The 22,277-nt window shown below is 53.0% G+C and overlaps 1 protein-coding gene across 2 annotated transcripts in view; it reads right to left on the bottom strand.

Moving 5' to 3' along the window:
- Window positions 1–812: 812 nt before the first annotated feature.
- MXRA5 (matrix remodeling associated 5) overlaps window positions 813–22,277 on the bottom strand; it is a 29,554-nt gene continuing 8,089 nt past the window's right edge. The window contains exons 5-7 of one of the 2 annotated variants that reach the window (XM_059883930.1): window positions 15,982–20,988; window positions 10,724–11,630; window positions 813–4,367 (exon numbers count right to left, since the gene is read on the bottom strand). In XM_059883930.1, coding sequence (XP_059739913.1) covers window positions 2,459–4,367; window positions 10,724–11,630; window positions 15,982–20,988 — 7,823 coding nt within the window. In that variant the 3' untranslated portion in view covers window positions 813–2,458. The remainder of the gene's footprint in view (window positions 4,368–10,723; window positions 11,631–15,981; window positions 20,989–22,277) is intronic. The other variant, XM_059883931.1, reaches the window with a different exon arrangement.

The following is a 22,277-nucleotide window of genomic DNA, read 5'->3' as shown; positions in this document are numbered from 1 at the left end:
AGATCTCTCATGGTGGTTCTCAACTAAGGGTGATGGGGGGGGGGGCATTGAAAATATTTAGAGCCATTATTTCACTGCCACACACTTGGAGTGCAAGAGGCTACCGGTGCTCCATGAGCATAGCCTACAGATGCTGCTAAACACCCCATGATGCACACCACAGCCCCCACTCCAGAAAATAACCCAGCACCCAAAGTTTGTGCTGCGAATGTTGACAAACCCTGTCTGAGATAAAAGCGTTTTGTCTATGGAGCATGAACACTTCAAGCAGGACATGTTTCCAACACATCTGGGTACCCCCTGGTACCCCATCCTGGTACCAGGCACATCCTAAGGGCTGTGGAGTTATCCTTAAGCCCATAAATGGATTCATGCCTGAGACAGCATCCACGCTTCCCAGAATGGTGGCAGGCCAAGCTCTCTTTTGCTTCAAGGACTGCTATTTCTTTCCAGACTGGCGGCATGTTGAAAACTCACCTTCTTCCCAAATATTTATCTTGTTTTTTACCCGCTTCTCAGCACGGAAAGCCAAAACATGCATGGGACATGCACCCAAGATGTCTCTTTCCTAAAGAAAATTAGCTGAAGGACTGCCGTGACACCATTATTTCAGCCTCAAATTATCTTGTTTCAGATCGGAAACTGTTTCCACCCTTTCTTCCTGTCAAAGGGGTTGCCAGAACCACCCCCCTTAGATTCAGTTTCTTTGTAATAAAAAGGGTTGCAGAGAATGGAGTAATTCCAGTGTGGTAGATAAAAGCAATTGTTAACCAATCTGATTTATTAAGTTTTTTTTTTTTTGACGTGGCCCACCATTTTTAAAGTCTTTATTGAATTTCTTACAATTCTACTTCCATTTTAGGTTTTGGTTTTTTGGCCCTGAGGCATGTGGGATCTTCAAAGTCTTAACCACTGGATCACCACGGAAGTTAAATCAACCAGTCTAATGTAAAACTCAAATGCCAACTCATGTGCTTTTGCCCTTGAAAAATATCGCTGTCATGACTGCTTGGCTCTTTGGAAAATATTATTTTATTATCCAATGTACATTATATGGACCTTAAAAATACAGTAAAGCAGTCATGGAAATCACAGATCAACTTTCAGTGGATACAAATGGATAGGAAGAAAGCGATTTCTGGGCTTGTCCACAAGGCAGTGGGTTTATTCTCTGGGGTCACAACTTTGCTTTCTGCTCCATTTCCTCTCATCTCCCTGCAACTTTCATGGGATAAACTTTATTATAAACAAGGAAATTCAGTATGTCACTCCCCTCCCCCCACCATAGGATCCCTGGGAACAGTAATAACTTCTTGGTTCACAAATTTGAAGGAAGTTGAGGAGGAAACTTGCTTCAATTGAATTTCCATGCCTGCTCTAATGTATCCAAGTCTTGTAAAGACCAATAATTTATTATTTTTAATGAGACAGAAAGTACGTCTTTTGCTTTCTACTCTCATCGTCTGATTAGAAAGAAAAAAAAATATATATATATATAAAACACTATATAAAAAGTGAGTTCCAGGAAGAAAGCATTCTTATAAAACGAGATGTATTGTATGACACTTGTACGTGGGGGGAAAAAAATTCAATCATTGTGGTTCTCAGCCTTTGTTGGGCAAAGCGGAATGTTGAAATAACGGAAAGATGGATACTCATTCTAGAAGGTTCTATCATGTTGAAACTGCAGCAGGTTAACTAGGGAACGAATTTTGCAGGCGGGTAGCAAGGCACGGTGAATCTCTATGATTTATTTGCAGTGAGTGCTTCTTAGGGATTCTACAGACGCTCGTTCAAGCGGCAGGGTGGTACCAGCAACTCAGAAGTTGAGATCTGCACCCAAGTGTCGTGAAAAGCAAGACCAGAGTGCTTGGCATTCTGTAAACATGTCACAAAGTCCCCTCATAGCGGCAGATACCTCCTTACAGCGTTTGCGGTTGTTTCCTCTCATCGTCAAGCGTGGGTCAAGGTCAATGTGAGCCTGAAACCCACCAACCTGGAGAGGGGCAGCCACTGTTTGCTGTTCAGCCGCTCAGTTGTGTCCGACTCTCTGCGACCCCATGGACTGCAGCACGCCAGGCCTCCCCTGTCCTTCACCGTCTCCCCAGAGTTTGCTCAAACTCACGTCCATTGAGTCTGTGATGCCATCCAACCATCTCATCCTCTGTCACCCTCTTCTCCTTCAGCCTTCAGTCTTTCCTGGCATGCCACTGTGGCCCGAGACGAACCCTTTTCGAGCTCTGACCTTCTGGCCCCAGCTGTGACCCTCAAAGCAGGCTTCATTTTAACTTCCTAAGCGATCGCAACCCACTCCAGTATTCTCGCCTGGAGAAGCCCATGGACAGAGGAGCCTGGCAGGCTACAGTCCAGGGGTGTGGGTCGCAGAGAGTCCCACACAACTGAATGACTTTCCCTTTCGAGCGACATAAGTGGAGTCCTTGCCGCCGGGTTTGGCGTTTCAGTAGATGTGGACGTAGGTGGTCTTAGAGTCGCTGCCCAGGAGGTTTTTTGCAGTGCATTTGTAGAAGCCCGCGTCTCTCTGGGTGGCCTGCTGGACGGTTAGGGATCCCTGCGGGTGCAGGAATCTGTTGCCATAGACACGCGGCTGAGTCCCCGCGGTGAGATGCGACTTGTCGGGCAGCTCCCAGCTTATCTCGGCTTTGGGGATGCCCATGGCCATGCAGTTCATCTTCACGATGCTGCCGGGGCGGGCGTAGATGACCGGTGTGGGCTCGCTGGTGATCCGCGGAGGATAGGCGATGACGATCACCGGGATGCTCACGACGGAAGGGCCGTGTTCACCGTCCGCATTGCACACGTAGGTGCCCCGGTCGAAGACTGACGCATCCCGCACGGTGAGGGTGCCGTTCTCCCAGAGGGCGAAGCGTCCCCGCACCTGGGGGCCGTCCAGGACCACACCGCTGGGCAGCGTCCAGGACAGGCGCATCCCCCGGGCACCCGGGGGTACACAGGGCAGCCGCAGGGTCTCCCCGTTGACTATGCTGACCAGGTTGTTGTAGCGCTTGTTCGTCTCGGGCTTCAGCCCCACCTTCAGGGACACCAGCCTCTCCGTGTGGCCCGCCGAGTTGCTGGCCACGCAGCGGTAGGCACCAGCGTCCTCGGACGAGAGGCCGCTGATGTGCAGCCGGCCATCCCCCTTGTGGAAGAACCTGTGCAGCCGCTGGCCGCTCCGCAGCTCCGTCCCGTTGGGCAGGACCCACAGCAGCGTGGGCGTCGGGGTGCCCGCGGCCGAACAGTTGAGGCTGATGGTGTGGCCAGCCATGGCCGTGATCTTCTCGCTGACCGGGTCGTGGAAGACGGGCTTCTCCAGGGGCTCCAGGACGGTAAGCTGGACCACCAGGCGGGCCTCCCCGCCCTCATTGCGCCCGATGCACGCCAGCTGCACCGAGTCGCTCATCCGCAGGCTCTTGATGTCCAGGGTTCCGTTGCGATGGATGGTGATGCGGTTTCCATAGTAGGGGGCGGGCAGGACCACGCCCTCAGGGAAGGCCCAGAGCACCCGCGGCGCGGGCACGCCTTCCGCCCGGCAGTCGATGAGCTTGCGGCTCCCGCCGGGGGCCACCTCCCGCACCGTGGTGATGGCCTCGGGGTAGCCGTTGATGGTGGGCGGCTGCACGTGGACGTGGATCCAGACGGTCTTCCGGTCCTCGCCGGCGCTGTTCCTGACCACGCATGTGTAGTTGCCGCTGTCCGAGCGCTGGGCCTTCTGGATGAGGAGCGTGCCGTCTTGGTAGACCTGGTACTTGTCGGATGAGGCGGGGATGAGCCGGTGGGTGGGAGACAGCCAGGTGACCCTGGGCGTGGGCTCCCCTTGAGCCTCGCAGGCCACGGTGACCACGTCCCCGTAGGGCACGTGTATCACCGAGTAGGTCTTATTGCGGATGGCGGCCGGCTCGCTAACCACCTTGACTCGCACGCGCATCTCGTCCTTGCCGACCTGGTTTTCCGCAAAGCACGTGTAGTCTCCTTCCTCCCGCGGGCCCACCTCGTTGAAGTAGAGCGTCCCGTTGTGGAACACCACGTAACGCTTGGCCCGCCCGCCGCTGTCGTCCGCCTGCATGAAGGAGTTGACCAGGCTCCCGTCCGGGAGGCTCCAGGAGATCTCGGGGTTGGGGAGCCCCGTGGCCAGGCAGTCCACCTTGAGATCGCCCCCGTACAGGACCCGGTGGTCGTTGGCTTCTTTGTGCTGGATCTTGGCGGCTTTCATGACCACATTCACCTTGAGCGCCACGAAGTCGTCACCCACCTTGTTCCGGGCGACGCACAGGTAATCCCCTGCGTCTTTGTCGGTGACGGACTTCACCACCAGCGTCCCGTTGGCGAATGCCTTGATCCTCGTGTCGAAGCTGACAGGGGAAGAAGAAAAGGAGGAAGAAAGTCAGTCTCCCAAACGCTCTCTCTCACCTGGCTTGAGAGCACCAAAGCCAGACAGAAACTTGGGGTTCTGAGAACTACCGGTGCTCAGGTTGGTTGTTTATAGTCACTAAGTCGTGTCGTGACCTGTGGACTGTTGCCTGCCAGGCTCCTCTGTCCATGGGATTCTCCAGGCAAGAAGACTGGAGGGGGTTGCCATGCCCCTTCTCCAGGGGATCTTCCCCACCTGGAAATCGAACCCACCTCTCCTGCATCACAGGCGGATTCTTTACCACTGAGTCGCCTACTCCATGGGATTCTCCAGGTAAGAACACTCGAATGGGTTGCCATGCCCTTTCTCCAGGGGATCTTCCCCACCCAGGGATCCAACTCGCATCTCCTGCACTGGAAGGCGGATTCTCTACTGCTGAGTCACCAGAGAAACTCCACCAGTACACAAGGCTGCCACTCAAAACGTCAGATGGTTTTTACAGCCGAGAGGGGACAGTACCCAAACACAGAAGCAATTAATTTACCATGAATAAGAACTTCCCGGTGGAGCCTGCCCTCTGGCTGGCCCGGCCACGGATTCAAAGATGTGAAATGCAGCCTATGACATCAAGCCTGTTAGTGTGGGGGTGTATGTATGGATCAAATATTTGCATGCTGGCCAGTGCGGTGCTTAGGGTAATGATAAAATCAGATCAAATGCTACAGTCACAGACAGAATGAATATGCATTAACCTTAGGAAGAGGTGAAATTTTTCCTAAAGAAAGCACTTTATGGACGATTTCTACCCTTGACAGTTCTCATGCTGCTGGACTGAACTGTGAGGCAAACAGGAAGCAAGCGGCGACACCGAGGATCACGGAGGTGTGGTGATCTGAAGAGTTTCAACGCTAAGGTAGGATGCTTCAGAACTTGGTGCTGTTGATCTACCAGTTTCTTCTCTAGAATGTGTCAATGTCAACGTGCTCAGTGGTTCAGTCGTGTCTGACTATTTGCAACCCCCAAAGACTGTAGCCTGCTAGACTCCTCTGTCCATGGGGTTTTCCAGACAAGAATACTGGAGTGGGTTGCCATTTCCGTCTCCACTAAAGCTTACAGACCCTCACCAGCTCGAACTCCCCTATGCTGACATGCCATTTCCCCATGCAGTAGACCTATATTCACATGCTGCTGAGTTATATAAGAAAAAAAGGTTTTCAGCATAAAGGGGTAACACAGAAAGAAAGAAATACCTACCCTAGGTACAGGACATTTTTATAAATATATATTGGCATCTCCTCCAGCAGTGCAAAGCTAATGCTTTGAATAACGGGTTAAGACATTTGGGAAGTTGCTACTTTAAAAGTGTCCAACATCTCAATTACTTATAAATGACCATTCTGGCTTCTGTAGGGGGAACTTGAACATTCATCCCTAAATATTTCCTGTACACTGCATCATCTCATAGCATGTATGGAATGGTTAATTTAAAAAAAAAAATGCCTGTGATGGAATTCAACCTGATAACGTCATTGCTGCTGTTGTTAAGTCATGGCTGACTCCTTAGAGACACCATGGACTGTAGCCCACCAGGCCCCTCTCTCCATGGGATTCTCCAGGCAAGAATACTGGAGCGGGTTGCCATTTCCCTCTCCAGGGGATCCTCCTGACCCAGGGATCGAACCCTCATCTCCTGCATTGGCAGGCAGATTCTTAACCACTGAGTCACCTGATTATTGTTCATCAAAGCACCTAGTGTGGTGGTTTAGTCACTAAGTCGTGTCTGACTCTTTGCCACCCCATGGACTGTAGCCCCGCCAGGCTCCTCTGTCCTTGGGATTCCTCAGGCAAGACTGGAGTGGGTTGCCATGCCCCTTCTCCAGGGGATCTTCCCGACCCAGGAACTGAACCCAGGTCTTCTGCACTGCAGAGAGATTCTTTACCAACTGAGCCATAAGCACCTATTGACAAGGACTAAAAACACTGTTTTGCTGGCCGTGAGAAAGAGAGTCAGGTCTACGTGAATTCGTCGGTCACTGGATGGCAGGGGAGAAGACAAAGATGTTTTAATGTGTCTTGGGGTCGGACTCCAGAAACGTATACAGTAGCACACGTCTGAAAAACATTTAGAAATACCTATGGCAGCAAATCCTAGCCTTGGTCACAATCAGAATCACCAGGGCAAGCCTGAAAAAGGCGCCTGGCTCCACCGCACGGGAGACTTGGCTTCAAGACGCCAAAGTCCAATAGCTGTGTTTTTTAAACAATCCCAGCATGTAGGCAGGGCAGAGAGCCCGCTCTTTTATAAAACTCCCATGGGCTGTTTAATGACACTTTTTTTCTGAGAAGGTAATTAGCCAGAAGCTAGGAATAACGAAGCTACAGAGACCGCCGTTTATGATTTACAGCCAGAAGCTGTAGGACGGCCCCCGTCGACGCTGGAATGACCATCCTTCATCTCAGCGTCCGTTCAACACTTGCCTCAGCCTTGCCAACGTCAATGGAAAACAGGCCTCCGCGTGGCAGGACACCGGCCCAGCTGGAAGATATTCTGGGAAAACTGGGTACGTGGTATTCCGGATCGACTGTGCAAAAGTTCACGAGGTACCACCCAGCCGCCTGAAGTTAAAATACACAGGCTGGGAGGATGCGACAGCAACCTTTTCCTGCACTGGAAGGAGACTGGGTGGCTGCGCAGAACCCTGGACGCTGTTTTTTTTGGTCCTGTCCCCAGAGAGGAACCCACACCGAGCTGCCCAGCTCTGGAGGCTGAAGAGCCGGGGAAGTGGGGGGTTTCAACATGGTGTCATGGGTGTGGCTTTGCCTCCCTGCTGCCAACCACTGTCTCTCTCCTCTGCAGCTTGAAACACTGAATAAAGAGACGGTGGCTTTGGGAGGAACCAGCCCAGGATTTCGAGAAGGCAATGGCACCCCACTCCAGTACTCTTGCCTGGAAAATCCCATGGACGGAGGAGCTTGGAAGGCTGCAGTCCATAGGGTAGCTGAGGTCCGACACGACTGAGTGACTTCACTTTCACTGTTCATTTTCCTGCATTGGAGAAGGAAATGGCAACCCACTCCAGTGTTCTTGCCTACAGAATCCCAGGGACTGGGGAGCCTGGTGGGCTGCCATCTATGAGGTCTCACAGAGTTGGACACAACTGAAGGGACTTAGCAGCAGCAGCAGCAGCCCAGGATTTTGCAGCTTCAGCACTACTATCAGGGGCTGGATGACTGTCCACGGTGGGGTTTGGGGCAGCTCTCCTGATCTATACTAATTAAACAGTAGCATGGATGCATGGATGCATGGATGAATAGATAGATGGATGGAAGGAGGGATGGATGATGGATGGATGGATAGATGGATAGATGGGTAGATAGATTGATGGATGGGTAGATTGACAGATGAATAGATGGATGGATGGATAAATAGACAGATGGATGGATGGATGGATAGATGGAGGGATGGAGGGATGGATGGATAGACAGATGGATAGATGTATGCATGTATGTATGGATAGACAGATGCATGGATGGATGGATGCATATATGTATGTATGTATGCATGGATGGACAAATAGATAGATGTATGCATGGTTGGATGGATAGAGGGATGGATGAATAGATAATTAGACAGCCACTTAAGCTAGGTCAGGGTTTCTCAGCCTGGGTTTCTCCCCACTCTCTGATGTGGGGCATCCTCTGCACTGTGGGGTGTGGAGGAGCAGCCCTGGTCTCCACTCAATGGGTCCAGGAGCACCCCCCGCCAAGTTGTGGCAACCAGAAATGTCTCTGTATATTGTCAGATGTCCCCTGAGGGCCTTGTCATCCCTGGTTGAGAACCATAGCTATAGATAGATAGATGGATAGATGGATAGATGGATGGATGGATGGATAGATGGAGGGATGGATGATGGATGGAGGGATGGATAGATGGATGGATAGATAATGGGTGGATAGATGTATGCATGTATGGATGGATAGACAGATGCATGGATGGATGAATGCATAGATGTATGTATGTATGCATTGATGGACAGAGAGATAGATGTATGCACAGTTGGATGGACAGATGAATAGATAGACAGCCACTTAAGCTAGGTCAGGGTTTCTCAGCCTGGGTTTCTCCCCACTCTCTGATGTGGGGCGTCCTCTGCACTGTGGGATGTGGAGGAGCATCCCTGGTCTCCACTCACCAGGTCCAGGAGCACCCCCCACCAAGTTGTGACAACCAGAAATGTCTCTGGATATTGTCAAATGTCCCCTGAGGGCCTCCTCATCCCTGGTTGAGAACCACAGCTATAGATAGATAGATGGATGGATGGATAGATGGATGGGTAGACAGACATTTGGATGGATGGATGGATAGACACACATATGGATGGATGGATGGATATATGTATGCATGGGTAGATGGATAGATACGTGAATGTATGGATACATAGACGTATGTATGGAGGGATGGATGGGTAGATGGATGGATGGATGGACGGATAAACAGAAAATGGATGGATAGATAGATGTATGTATGTATGTATAGATGGGTAGATGGATGCATGGATAGATGTATGTATGTATGTATAGATGGATAGATGTATGTGTGGATAGATAGATGGATGGATGGATGGATGGGTAGATGGATGGATGGGTGGGTGGAGAGATGGATGGATGGACGGATGGATGATGGATGGATGGACAGATGTATGTATGTATGCATAGATTGATAGATGTATGTATGGATGGATGGATGATGGATGGGTGGATGGATGCATGGATGATGGATGGATGGATGAATGGATGGATAGACACATGTATGTTTGGATGGATGGATGGGTGGATAGATGGATGGATGGAGAGATGGATGGATGGATGGGTGGAGAGATAGATGTATATATGTATGGATATATGTATGGATAGATGTATGTATGTATGGATAGACGGATATATGTATGGATGGATGGGTAGATGGATTTATGTATGTATGGATAGATGGATAGATGTATGTATGTATGGATGGATGGATGGGTAGATGGATAGATGGGTGAATAGATGGATGGATGGATGGATGGATGGATGGATAGATGGATAGATGTATGTATGCATGGATGGATGGATAGATAGATAATTAGAAAGTCTCTGGTGCTAGCTGAGGGTTTCTCAGCCTTAGCCCTACTGACACCTGGACTGGACGACTCTCTGATGTGGGGCATCCTGGGTACCACAGGGTGTGGAGCAGCAGCCCTGGTCTCCACCCACCACGTGCCGGGAGCCCCGTTCCCCCACTCCTGAAGTCACATCAACCAAAAATGTCTCCCAAAATTGCCCAGAGTCCCCTGGAGACAAAATCCCCCTTGGTTGAGACCCGTTGCTCGAGATTCATACATCTGGGGCTCGAAGACAGGGCAACAAGGCAAGGTGCATTTCCTTGCAGCTGAAATGAACTTTAAGAATTCCAAACGTGCGACCTGTGTGCTGTCACCATGCCTTTCAATTTTCCTTTTCCCCTCCTTTCCTTCTGCTGCTGATACATTTTAACATAACATCTGGAGCTTCTATGTGCTTTGTTGAAATCCGATTATAGAAAAAGAAGGCAAACGGTTTTTATCTATTCCTGTGTTGTTGCTGTTGAGTCGCTCAGTTTTATCCAACTCTGCAACCCCATGGACTGAAACCTGCCAAGCTCTTCCGTCTGTGGGATTCTCCAGGCAAGAACTCTGAACTGGGTTGTCACACCCTTCTAGGGTATCTGCCCGACCTAGGGGATCGAACCCAGGTCCCCTGCATTGCAGATGGACTCTTTACCATCTGAGCCACCAGGGAAGCACAAGAATACTGGAGTGGGTAGCCTATCCCTTCTCCAGTGGATCTTCCCCACCCAGGAATTGAATCAGGGTCTGTCCTGTATTGCAGGTGGATTTTTCACCAATTGAGCTACCAGGGAAGCCCATTCATTCCCTTGCCTGTACCGACCCCACAAAAAGGTGTCTCCCCAGATCCCAATCATTGGAAAAGACCCTGATGCTGGGAAAGACTGAAGGCGGGAGGAGAAGGGGACGACAGAGGATGAGATGGTTGGATGGCATCACAGACTCGATGGACATGAGTTTGAGTAAACTCCGGGAGTTGGTGATGGACAGGGAGGCCTGGAGTGCTATGGTCCATGGGGTCGCAAAGAGTCGGAGACGACTGAGCGACTGAACAACAAAATTTCAACGGGAGACGGAGGGAGGTGCCCCAAGAAGAAAACTCCAAGGGGAGGTGCAGGTAAGTGCCCGCGGAGGCACGCGGAGGTGTCCCCGGGAGCTCGTGGAGGTGCCGGGGGAATGATGGCGAGTCTGGAGCGCCCCCGTACGTACGTACCTGAAAAGCGCGTCGATCATCCGCTTGGACGGCAGCCTCCAGACGATGCGCGGCCAGGGGTCCCCGGAGGCGCTGCAGTCCAGGCGGAGGGTCCCCCCGTAGCGGACGTCGGTCCTCTGCGGGGAGGTGCCGGTGATGCGCGCGTTGGCGGCCGCGCGCTGTACCGTGAGCTGCACGGTCCGGCGTGCCGAGCCCACCAGGTTGGCGGCCACGCACTCATAGCGCCCGCTGTCCTGGGGCGCCAAGTTGCGGATGTAGAGGGTCCCGTTGGGGAAGACGAAGAGGTTGCCGTGGACGAACTGCGAGGGGCGGATCTGGGTGCCGTCGCGGAGCACCCAGCGCACGCTGGGCAGGGGCGCGGCGCGGGCCGTGCAGTGGATGTGGATGCTGAGGCCGGGCGGCAGCGAGATGTTCTCCGCCTTCTCCTGGTGGATGACCGGGGGCAGGGCCGCTACGTGCAGGCGGATGGCCAGGCTGTCGGCGCCCGCCGCGTTGCTCGCCACGCACTTGTAGACGCCCCTGTCTTGGAAGGACGCCTCCTTGATGCTCAGCGTCCGGTTCTCGTGCAGCGTGACCCTGCCCTCCACGGGGGACACCGTCTGCCACACGCGCCCGTCGGGGAAGACCCAGGAGATCTGCGGCACCGGGGTCCCCTTGGCCAGACACTCCATGGCGATGGTGTCGCCCAGGTAGACGGTGACATCCTTGTAGTGGGAGGCCAGGATCTGGGGCTGCTGCGCCGTGACCGCCAGGAGGACCACCATGCGGTCGGCGCCGTGCAGGTTTTTGGCCGTACACACGTACTGCCCGCGGTCCTGCACCTGGACGCTCCGGATGACGAACGTGCCGTTCTTCAGGACCTCGAACCGCTGCAGTCTGGTGTTGGGGGTCATCAGAGCACCTGGAACTCAAAAGACACCTGCCATCAGGTGCGATGCACACCGAGCCCTTTCCACAAGGATGGAATAAAGATTATTAGTTAATGGATCTGTGCGTTGCAGCTGCCCAGGTGCTAAGTAGTGTCCAACCCTTTGCGACGCCCCCCCCCCCCCCCACAGGACTGTAGCCCGCCAGGTTCCTCGGTGCGTGGGATTCTTCCAGGCAGGAACACTGGAGAGGGTTGCCATTTCCTTCCTCCGGGGGATTTTCCAGATGTAGGGATTGAACCTGAGTCTCCTGCAGTGGCAGCTGTGTTCATTCCCACTGAGCCATCGGGGAAACCCTTTAATCTGATTCTCCTCTTCATGTCCAAACAGCAAAAAAAGCAAAAGGCCCCAAATCCCCAGGACTTGCTCTCATCTTCTCATGTGTGTGTGTGTCCTAAGTTGCGTCAGTCATGTCCGACTCTCTGTGACCCCGTGGACTGTAGCCTGCCAGGCTCCTCTGTCTGTGGGATTCTCCAGGCAAGAATACTGGAGTTGGGTTGCCAGGCCCTTCACCAGGGGATCTTCTCCACCCAGGGATCGAACTGGAGTCTTCTGCACTGGCAGGTAGGTTTTTTACCAGTAAGCCACCTGCGAAGCCCTTTAATTGACTGATTTCTCCTCTTTATGTCCACACAGCAAAGAGCAAAAGACCCACCCCTCCAGGACGCATGCGATTGTGGAGGTACTGGGGGGTGGGTCTTTTTGCGTTTGCTGTTTGGTGTCACAGAGACTTGAATACGACTTAGCACTACGCCATCTATTCCTTTCCCACTCAAAATGTGGGGCAGTCCATGGGGTTGCAACGAGTTGGACACGACTGAGCAACTAAACTGAACTGAACTGACAAATGATAAATCCCGTAGAGGGTGTGGAGAGAAGGGAAGCCTCTTGCACTGTTCGTGTGAATGGAAGCTGATACAATCACAATGGACAAGAGCATGGAGACTCCTTAAAAAACGAAACATAGAACTAACACACGATACAGCAATCTCACTCCTGGGCGTATACCCTGAGAAAACCATAACAAAACAAAAACAAAAAATACACATACCACAGCGTTCACTGCAGCTCTGTTTACAGTGATGACACGGAAGCAACCTGAGTGTCCATCGACAGATGAATGGATAAAGAAGATGTGGTACACACACACACACACACACACACACAGGAATATTACTCAGCCATGAAAAGGAACGAAATTGAGTCCTTTGTAGAGAGATGGATGAACCTAGAGTCTGTCATGCAGAGTAAAGTAAGTCAGAAAGTGAAAGTCACTCAGTGGTGTCTGACTCTTTGGGACCCCGTGGACTATAAAGTCCAAAGAATTGTCCAGGCCAGAAGACTGGAGTGGGTAGCCTTTCCCCTCTCCAGGGGATCTTCTCAACCCCAGGGATTGAACCCAGGTCTCCCACACTGCAGGTGGATTCTTTACCAGCTGAGCCACCAGGAAAGCCCAAGAATACTGGAGTGGGTAGCCTATCCTTTCTCCAGGGGCTCTTTACAACCCCATGGACTGTAAAGCCCACCAGGCTCCTCTGTCTATGGGATTCTCCAGGCAAGGACACTGGAGTGGGTTGCCATTTCCTTCTCCAGGGGACGTTCCCAACCCAGGAATCGAACTGGGGTCTCCCGTATTGCAGGCAGATTCTTTACCAACCGAGCCACCAGGGAAGCCGTTACACATGCACCCTGGTGTTCACGCAGCACTGTTCATAGGAACCATGACACAGAAGCAACCTCAGTGTCCATCCACAGAGGAATGGAGCAATAACATGTGGTACCCACACAATGGAATATTACTCAGCCATGAAAAGGAACAAAGCTGAGTCTGTCGCCGTGATGCGGAGGAAACTAGAGTCTGTGGTAGAGTGAAGGAGGTCAGAAAGAGAAAATCAGATATTGTACTATTAACGCCTACATATGGAATCTGGAAAGACGGTCCTGATGAACCTGTCTACAGGGCAGGAATACAGGCGCAGATGTAGAGGAGGGACAGGTGGACACAGTGGGGGAAGGAGAAGGTAGCGTGAGTCGGGAAAGCAGCACTGGAATATACACACGACCGTGTGTGAAACAGACAGAGGGAAGCTGGGGTATAGCCCAGGGAGCTCAGCTCGGGGCTCTCTGATGACCTAGACAGGGGGATGGGGCCTGGGAGGGAGGCTCAAGAGGGAGCGCATATATGGATACTTTTAGCTGATTCACGTTATTGTATAGCAGAAACCAACACAGCATTATGTAAAGCAATTATATTCCAATTAAAAAAAAACAACAAAAACTGGAGCTAACTAGGAAAAGTGTTAGTCGCTCAGTCGTGTCTGACTTTGTGACCCGCCCTGGACTGTATCCCACCAGGCTCCTCTGTCCATGGGGATTCTCCAGGCAAGAATACTGGAGTGGGTTGCTGTGCCCTTCTCCAAAGGAAAAGCTGGTGCTAAGCAGCAGAATCCCAGTCAGGTAGAGGAAGATACATGATGGTCTCGGGAGGGGGTGTGGTCCAGGGATACTCTACGATGGAACAAGGTACAGAGGACGCTAAGAATGAATGCAAATGGGGTCTCTTCAGTGGAGGGACACGCCTTCCATCCGAGGCAGAGTCCTTTCAGAACGAAAAACCCCGCGGTGTCCCCAACTCGCTTCCTCCAGCAAATTCCTCATTAAATCATTAGGGAAGCGTTTGGCGTCCGGCATGGAGCCTTCAAAGATGTCAGTAATCTGCCTGCGTCCAGAGCCTCTTCTCACGACTGGAAAACATCTAACATGCGTGAGATCAGCAGAGAATGTACAGCTGTCTCTAGTGTAACAGCATCGGTCACTTCCTGGGTTATCCACATGGCAGATGGAGGGGGAAAAAAAAAAAAAACAACCCCAACCTTCTGAACAGAATCCAAGCCTGAAGGACACAGCTGTGCTTGAGAGAGATGGAAAGACAAAGAGGAAAAGGGAGGTATGTTCACGGAGACTGCAGGGCCGAAATAAGAGACGCAGATTTGTGGAGTGGGATGAACCAAGAGAGGAACACTGACATATATACCCTACATGTGTACAATACAGACAGTGACTGGGAAGCTTCTAAATAACACAAGTAGCTCAGCCTGGTGCTCGGCAATGACCTAGAGGGGCGATCATCACGTTTAATTCCTCATGTCACCTAGAATCTGTTTGGACATCCAAGCAGATGGGTCGTTTCGGAGGAAGCAAAGCGGTCTTTGCAGCACCCCGGCCTGCCAAGTAGAGAGCGTCATACGGACCCTTGTTATATGGGCTGAATTTTGTCCTTCCACCATCAATTCCTACGTTGGAGTTGGGACCCCCACCCCCACCCCTAGAAGCTCAGAATGTGGCTGTGCTTGGAGATGGTCTTTAAAGAGGGGATGAAGGTAGAAAATGAGGTCTATGAGGGTGTGTCCTGATCCCATACGGCCGGGGTTCTGATAAAAAGAGGAGATGGGAACATCAGACATACAGACAGATGATCACGTGAGAAGACGGCCGCTGATACGCTAAAGAGGATTCAGGAGGACTTAGCCCCGCTGTAACCAGGATCTTGGACTCCCAACCTCCCAAACGGTCAGAAAATAAGTTGGCTGCTCCAGCCGCCCCGTGTAGGGTGCTCAGTGATGGCAGACGGGGCTGACTCATTGAAATCACAGCTCCAGGTTCAAAGAAAACCAAGGCCCGCCGAGCTGAGACCAAACTCCAGCGACCTTCCAAGCCAGTGGGAGGATGCAGGGGACTTCCCCTCACTCCCCTCCCTTCCTGCAAGCCCCTCGTGGTTTGCGGATGACTTCTGCACTGAATCTCAGAGGGATAAGGCAAGAGGTTCCTGTGCGGAACATTTCTAAGCCTCAGTTTGTCGTCATTTAGTCAGTAAGTCACATCTGATGCTTTGCGACCTTGTGGACTATAGCCAGCCAGCCTCCTCTGTCTGTGGGTTTCTCCAGGCAAGAATACTGGAGTGGGTTGCCATGCCCTTCTCCAGGGGATCTTCCCGACTTACGGATGGAACTCGCGTCTCCCGCAAAGGCAGGCAGATTCTTTACTTCCGAGCGCCCCTGGGAAGCCCTAAGTCCCGGCTAGGGAATGCTACGTGTTTCCACGGCTGCTTTAAAAAAAAAAAAAAAACACCTCACACCCTTGTTCATTTCTCACTCCCCCGTCTCTGTAAAGGGATACACCCATGGATAGATTGTCTGGAGTCGTTTCCCATCACACCTACCCATTGTCCTCTTCTGACAGTCTCTGCTTCTACGTGGACTTCTTATACTCAAGGAACTCCCCCTTCCCCACCTACCAGCCCCACTTGGAACGCCTGACGTGTAAACGCCCTACCTGTGGACAGCTTGGTCCAAGTCACAAAGGGCTTGGGCTTCCCCGTGGCCTCACAGGGGAACGTGACGTCTGTCTCCACGGTGACGGTCACGGACTGCGGGGATTTGGTGACGATCTGTGGCTTTTCCCCGAGCGTCCAGAATTTGGACGCAGGCAGCCCTCCGGCAGAGAAGAGCTTTGTGCTGCCGTGATGGAAGCTTCTGGAGGGTGGGACGGAAGACGTCGTGAAAGGGACAGAGCTCCGGGTGGAGGAGCCCGGGGGGATGGTCTGTACGTTCATGGACGGGGGTGCTGTGGTCCTGGGGGGGTGCAAGATGGGAGGCGCTGGGGGCCCCAGGTCCATGTGGAAGATGCTCTGAGAGTGGATCCGAGTGTGGGGACCTACGTTGACCTTTCTGTCTCTCAACGCTGGGGCTGGAGAGCTGGGTCCCTGAGGTTTCGGAGTACCTCCCAACTGGGGGAAAGACAGGGTCCTGTTGATAAAGAAAGGGAATCTTCCACCGGGAAGAGGAGGCGCTCTTGAATTCGGAAGCTTGCCCACGGGGTCTCTTCTTAGATCGGGCAGGTGGTTATTTGCAAACGATCTGGAGTTGCCCTGGAATCGGTCAGCTCCTTGGCCGGTCACCGTACCAGGAACGCTAGGTTTGGAACCAGGCCACAAAACCACCACAGGAGTCGTCGGATAACTGGGTGATCTCGGAGTCGTGGCGTGCCTGCCCTCTGGCCAAACCCTCGACGGGTACGCAGTGACTCCCGGTTTGCGGGTCAGGTGACGAGGGGGCTGGAAGGTGACCGAGTATCTGAAGGGGCTTTGTGTGACCGTGTGCGGGGGTCTCATGGTTCCTCTCGGTGGGATTGGTGTGGCGGGAACTCTGGCTGGTTGGTGGAAAACCGGGACCCTCCCAGCCTCATCTGGACTGTCTGGAACATGGGGAAGCATGTTTTTCATTGTACCATCAAACGCTTCCTTTCTTAATGCCTCCTCTGGAGTCAAGGTAAATCTGTCCTGCTTGGAAGAGGGCGTGGATAACTGGTGTGCCTTCGATAAATGTTGAGTTACTTCGTTATTCACAGAAGGCGCTTTGGTTTCTGGGGTCCCCACGTAATGGAAGGTGACATGGTGTTTGGAAGCTTTCCAGGCTGGGGACGTCCCTGAAGGAAGAGGTGGTGTGGGCTCTGCAGTGGTCTCTGTGGAAGACATCAGAGTCGTGGGTGGGAATGGCGATTCTGGCTCCTCCAGTGGGGTGGGAGTGGACACGCGACTCTGGGGTCCGATTTCAGAACGGACAGTAGTGTGAGTGGTTTCACGGCCTCCCTGATCACGGACGGTGGTTTCCGCCAGACTCGAGGATGCCTCTACTTTTAGGACGGGGAGAGTCGTTGAAGGAGCCGCACGTTGGGGTTGAAACAGCGTAGAGACCGCCGCTGAAGGCGAAAACTCACCTAGATCCGCTGACTCTCTCACAGAGGGTGATTCTGTAAGAGCTTCCGAAGGGCTGGTAACAGGTGGGTCTGTGTGTTCCACTCCAAGCTGGGTTGCCCCTGGGGGATCCCAGCTTGTCGTTTTTGGAAAGGGAGACGTCAGAGACACCTCCTTAAATCCTCTCGCAGGGGAGACCTCGGCCACAGAAGGTGATGCCGCATGGGTGACTGAGTCTCCAGGGACCAGACCGTGGGTTTGATAGTCCCTGAGGTCTGTGACACCATGGTTCTTCGTTTCCTGTCCGTCTGACGCAGGCTCGCGTGTGACTGGAACAGTCTCTTGGAATCTGTCAGAAGCTGAATATGTTTTGCTGATGCTGGCTGTGCTATAAGCTCCCATGCCGGTTATCTCCCGTGGGTCTCCAGTGGTGAAAGAGACGGTCGTAGGGGAAAGCGCAGCTTGGGAACTGAGGGGAAAAGAGATTCTATGCTTATCTTCTGGAGAAAAGCTGGGCTTGGACACGGAAGCTGCAGAGCTCAGGGTGGAAGTGATGTATCGGTGTCTGTTGCGTTTCTTGCCCTGTTTCCTGTGTGGGCTGCCCCTGGATACGGATTCGGCATGCTCCTCCGTGTCCAAGCGTCCGGCGGTACCTACGGCACTGTTAACCCAGGTCGTAGGAACCAGAGAACTTGCCACTTGAAGGCTTGGAGTCTTCGCTTCGGGGACTTGGGTCGGTGGAGGCGAGAAAGCATCTGTCGGGGCAAACGTCGTATGCGGGGTCTGTTTATGGCGGTGTCGGAATTTGTGGGGTCGGAATCGCCTCCTCCCGTTGGGCCTCTTTCGAGAAGGATGAGTGGTCAGCGCCGACGGTGAAGTGTCCTTTTGGGCTGGCGTGGTCACTGGTGCCGTGGTCATGTCCTTGCCAAACACAACGCCAGGCATGGACTCCCTGGGATGCTGAAAGTCAGTGACGCTGTTCACCACTTCTAGTGTCGAGTCAAGCGGGGTGGTCAGGTGTACGGCTTGCCCATTTCCCTTGATGCTTCTGGAGTCTGTGGGGTGCGTCTCTAGCGTACCCTCTTCCTGAAGTGTCTGAGAAGTCTCCTTCATGCCCTCAGGAGTCAGTGGGTGGCCTGGAGTGCTTAAACCAGTTTCCACAAGCTGCGGGCTGTCTGTCTGTTCCTGGAGGTGAGTTTCAACTGGGATGCTGGGGTCCCCTAAGGTGGGGTCTTCAAGCGGCTCAGACGTCCTAGCCTCGGCAACCCACGAGGCGGGAGTTGGTGTGAAGCGTGTGGAGGCCTGTTCTTTCACGGTCTTCTCAGCTGGTTGTGAATTTGTCCCCAGATCGGGGTAAAAGTAGGTCACAGTCTCAGACTCAGCCAAAGGTACGGCGTCCATCGGAGATTCATCCTCAGGGGATGTGGCCTCTGGCACGGACCCAACATGGAGGGTGGACCAGCTGTCTGTGGCTACATTTTCCTCAGTGGGCTCTTTGTGTTCCATTTCCAGGGTCTGCAGAGTAGAAGATTCATAAAGTACAGATGCCAGTGTCGTGGCTGGGGTCTGGTTGGAGTCAACTTCAGTGGGAGTTGCACCCACGGTCTTCTCAGAAGAGTCCTCATCAATAAATTCTTCCGAGCGAGTGCCTGTCACTCTGGGTTCGCTATGAACGACTCCGTCATGGCCAGGTTGGAGCGGAATGGTCCTAGGGGAGGAGACAGCACTGGAAGCCTGCTCTTCCTCGCCAAACACGAACATATCTCCCGACGATTCTTCTGAACTGCTTGTGGTCTGCACGGGCGATACTGAGCCGGGAGCGACGGCAGGCAGAGGTGAAGTCACTTCCTGCCTCATCAGTGAAGGTGCGCGGACTGTGATGACCTGCGGTCCTTCCGTTCCCTTAGGGAGACTTCTCCCACGGACTCTGGCTAAGATATCTGCCCAGCGCTCTGGATTAATCTGCTTCTTGGCCACGTTTACCCTCCGCCTGGACTCGAAAACTCTGCGGCCTTCGGCAACGTTGGTCTCCGGCTCCTTGGTGGGGTGCTTCCAGGGTTTCAGCTTTCTGCGCCCTTTCCTGGTCTTCTTACCCCCACCGCTGGCGTCATCCGTTGCTCGGATTAACGCCTCTTGGTCCTGTGGGTGGAGGACCGTCTTCGATGTGTTCTCTTCATCTCCCATGCCGGATCCGCCTTCATCCTCCACGATCCCGCCTCGCCCTCCAGAAAGAGTCCTGCCTCCCGGGCGTCCGCGTCTTTTCGGAGACCCACGGGACCCCTTCTTGCTCACCTGGACCCCCACCGTAAAATGATCCGACCCTCGCTGGTTGACAGCCACACATCTGTAGTAACCACTGTCGCTGCCTTGAACCTTGGGGATGGAAAGGGTGCCGTCGGCCAGCACGTAGGCATGTGAGGCGTTGGCCATTGCGTTCAGCATCCTTTTGTTTGGAAGGATCCAGCTGATCTGGGCTTCCGGTACAGCCAGTGCCTGGCAAGGCAGTGTCACAGGCTCCCCTGGGTTCTTCTGAATGGTTACTGTATATGCGTCGGGAGGCTGAATGACCGGCGGCTGTACCAGGACCCTGTAGAGCATCCGGTCTGTCTCATCCCTCACCCGAGCGATGCACTGGTACAGACCAGCGTCCGACGGCTGCGTCGACCTGATCTTCAGCCAGCCGCTGGTGAGGACGGAGAACCTGCCGTCACGGTCTTCCATCGGTGCTTTCACGACAGACCCGTCCGGGAGCACCCAGGAGATGGAGGGGCTCTCGGAGGCCCTCACGTTGCAGCTCAGTTGGCAGGCGCTCCCCTCCAGGACAGTCTGGGCTCTCTGCACGGCTCTGCCGGGCTCAATCATAACCCAGCTTCTGCTAGGAGACAGCCTCGCGTCCTTGGCGGACATGACCAGGGCGTGCCGAGACGAATACGACAGCACCACCAGTTTGGCTGAGCTCAGACGCCGGTTGAGCTGCAGCTCTATGGACGGCTGCGTGACCCACTCTGGCTCGGCGAGGACGTGGGCCCTGACGCCTGTGTAGTACAGCGTGCTGTCGTCGTCCGCATCTTGCCTGTACTGGTAGCCGAGCCTGGGGTCTTTGCCGAGTGCCGGTTCCCGGTGGAGCTTCACAGGGACCTCGCTGTAGTAGGCAATCAGCTTCCAGAGCTTCTCGTAGTTCTGTCGCGTCATGGGACACTCAAAGTCTAAGGCGACCGTGGCATTGATCTCTATTTCCTGGGGGTCCGTCTGGTTCAAGTGCAGCCTGTACACGTCGGTGGGCTTCTTGATGTCACAGACCAGGTGGACCGTGTTTCCGTGCTCGTCGCTCATGTTCACGGACACGTTCCACGCAGGGAACTGGAACCCGTCTGGGGAGAAGGGATGGTCAGCACCCTCGTCTTCGTCCTGATCGTCCTCACTACTCCGGCTCCGGTTCTGTCTCAGCGGGGACTCGATCGAAGGCTTCTGACAGCGGACATCCCGCAGCTTCTGAAGCTCCTGTCCGTGCCACTTCTTGGGACTGAAGCACGTGGAACAGAGCTGACCTCCTTCGTACGCTTTGTCCTTCTTACACTTCAGGACCCCTGAAACACAGCAGCAGACAAACATGTGCTAAGTCAACGACCCGAAGAATGGACAGAGGATGAACCCTGTGTTTGCATTTTTATCACCTGGGTGCATCTCAGCCAAGATTCAAGATTTTATCTACCTGGTATCCGTGATGTCACCTAGCAGCTTAAATCCATTTAACCTCATGTGTGATAACTAACCAGGGTCTGGGAGGTTCTTGACAGGGAGTACTTTTTAAAAAGATATTGTTAGGGACTTCCTGGTGGTCCAGTGGCTAAGACTCTGTGCTCCCAACACAGGGGGCCTGGGTTCCATCCCTGGTCAGGGAACTAGATCCCACATGCAGCAAGGAAAAGACATTTTTAAGTTGACAAAGAATCTCTCTTCATACATATGATGCAATTTTCCTTTTATGAAGGTCCAGGAGAACCTATGTAAGTCTCTGAAACCCATGAATGTATTTCCAGGTCCTAGAACCAACTGTGGGGCTTTCCTGGTGGCTCAGATAGTAAAGAATCCGCCTGCAATGCAGGAGACTGGGGTTCGATCTCTGAGTCAGGAAGATCCCCTGGAGGAGGAAATGGCAACCCACTCCAGTCTTCTTGCCTGGAGAATCCCATGGACAGAGGAGCCTGGCGGGCTACACTCCACAGGGTTGCAAAGAGTTAGACACAACTGAATGGCTAACACTTAAGAACCAACTCTTGGCACGGGCCGTGTCACATTGACCTTTCATAACTACATTTTCTCTTGAAACAATTTTTCATTTCAGGCAGTATTTTCTTTTTTGGATTCACATTCTTACTCTTGGCTTCCTGGACACTCAATCTTCCAGAATTTTGTCCTACTCTGGCCAACGCTGACACTATCAGTGTTTCTCTGCCCAACTCATTATGGATGAACTATTCCTGGACTCGGTCTGAGACCCCTCCCTTCTTGCCCTGCCCTGTCATTGAGGGTCTCGCCCACGCAGGTGGTTTCAATTACCGTCTACTGGCCACCGATGAGTCCTGTCTATGCTTCTCCATTCCAAACCCATCCTAGGAGAGGCACACCGACGCCCGACTTGACAAGCCCATCAAATGGTACAAATGCTCCTCAAACTCATGTCTACAGAATCAAACTATATTTTTCTCCCTGCTAAACGTCTTGCGGCTTTTCTGTATTTATCTGTGCCAAGTCGCTTTAGTCGTGTCTGACTCTTTGCGACCCCATGGACTGTAGACCCACCAGGCTCCTCTTTCCATGGGGATTCTCCAGGCAAGAAGACTGGAGTGGGCTGCCCTTTCCTCCTCCAGGGGAA

Source organism: Bos taurus, chromosome X, assembly GCF_002263795.3.
Source record: "Bos taurus isolate L1 Dominette 01449 registration number 42190680 breed Hereford chromosome X, ARS-UCD2.0, whole genome shotgun sequence".
Classification (NCBI taxonomy): Eukaryota; Metazoa; Chordata; class Mammalia; order Artiodactyla; family Bovidae; genus Bos; species Bos taurus.
The sequence above is the reverse complement of the archived record's forward strand: the minus strand, read 5'-3'. Positions and strand labels throughout refer to the sequence as shown.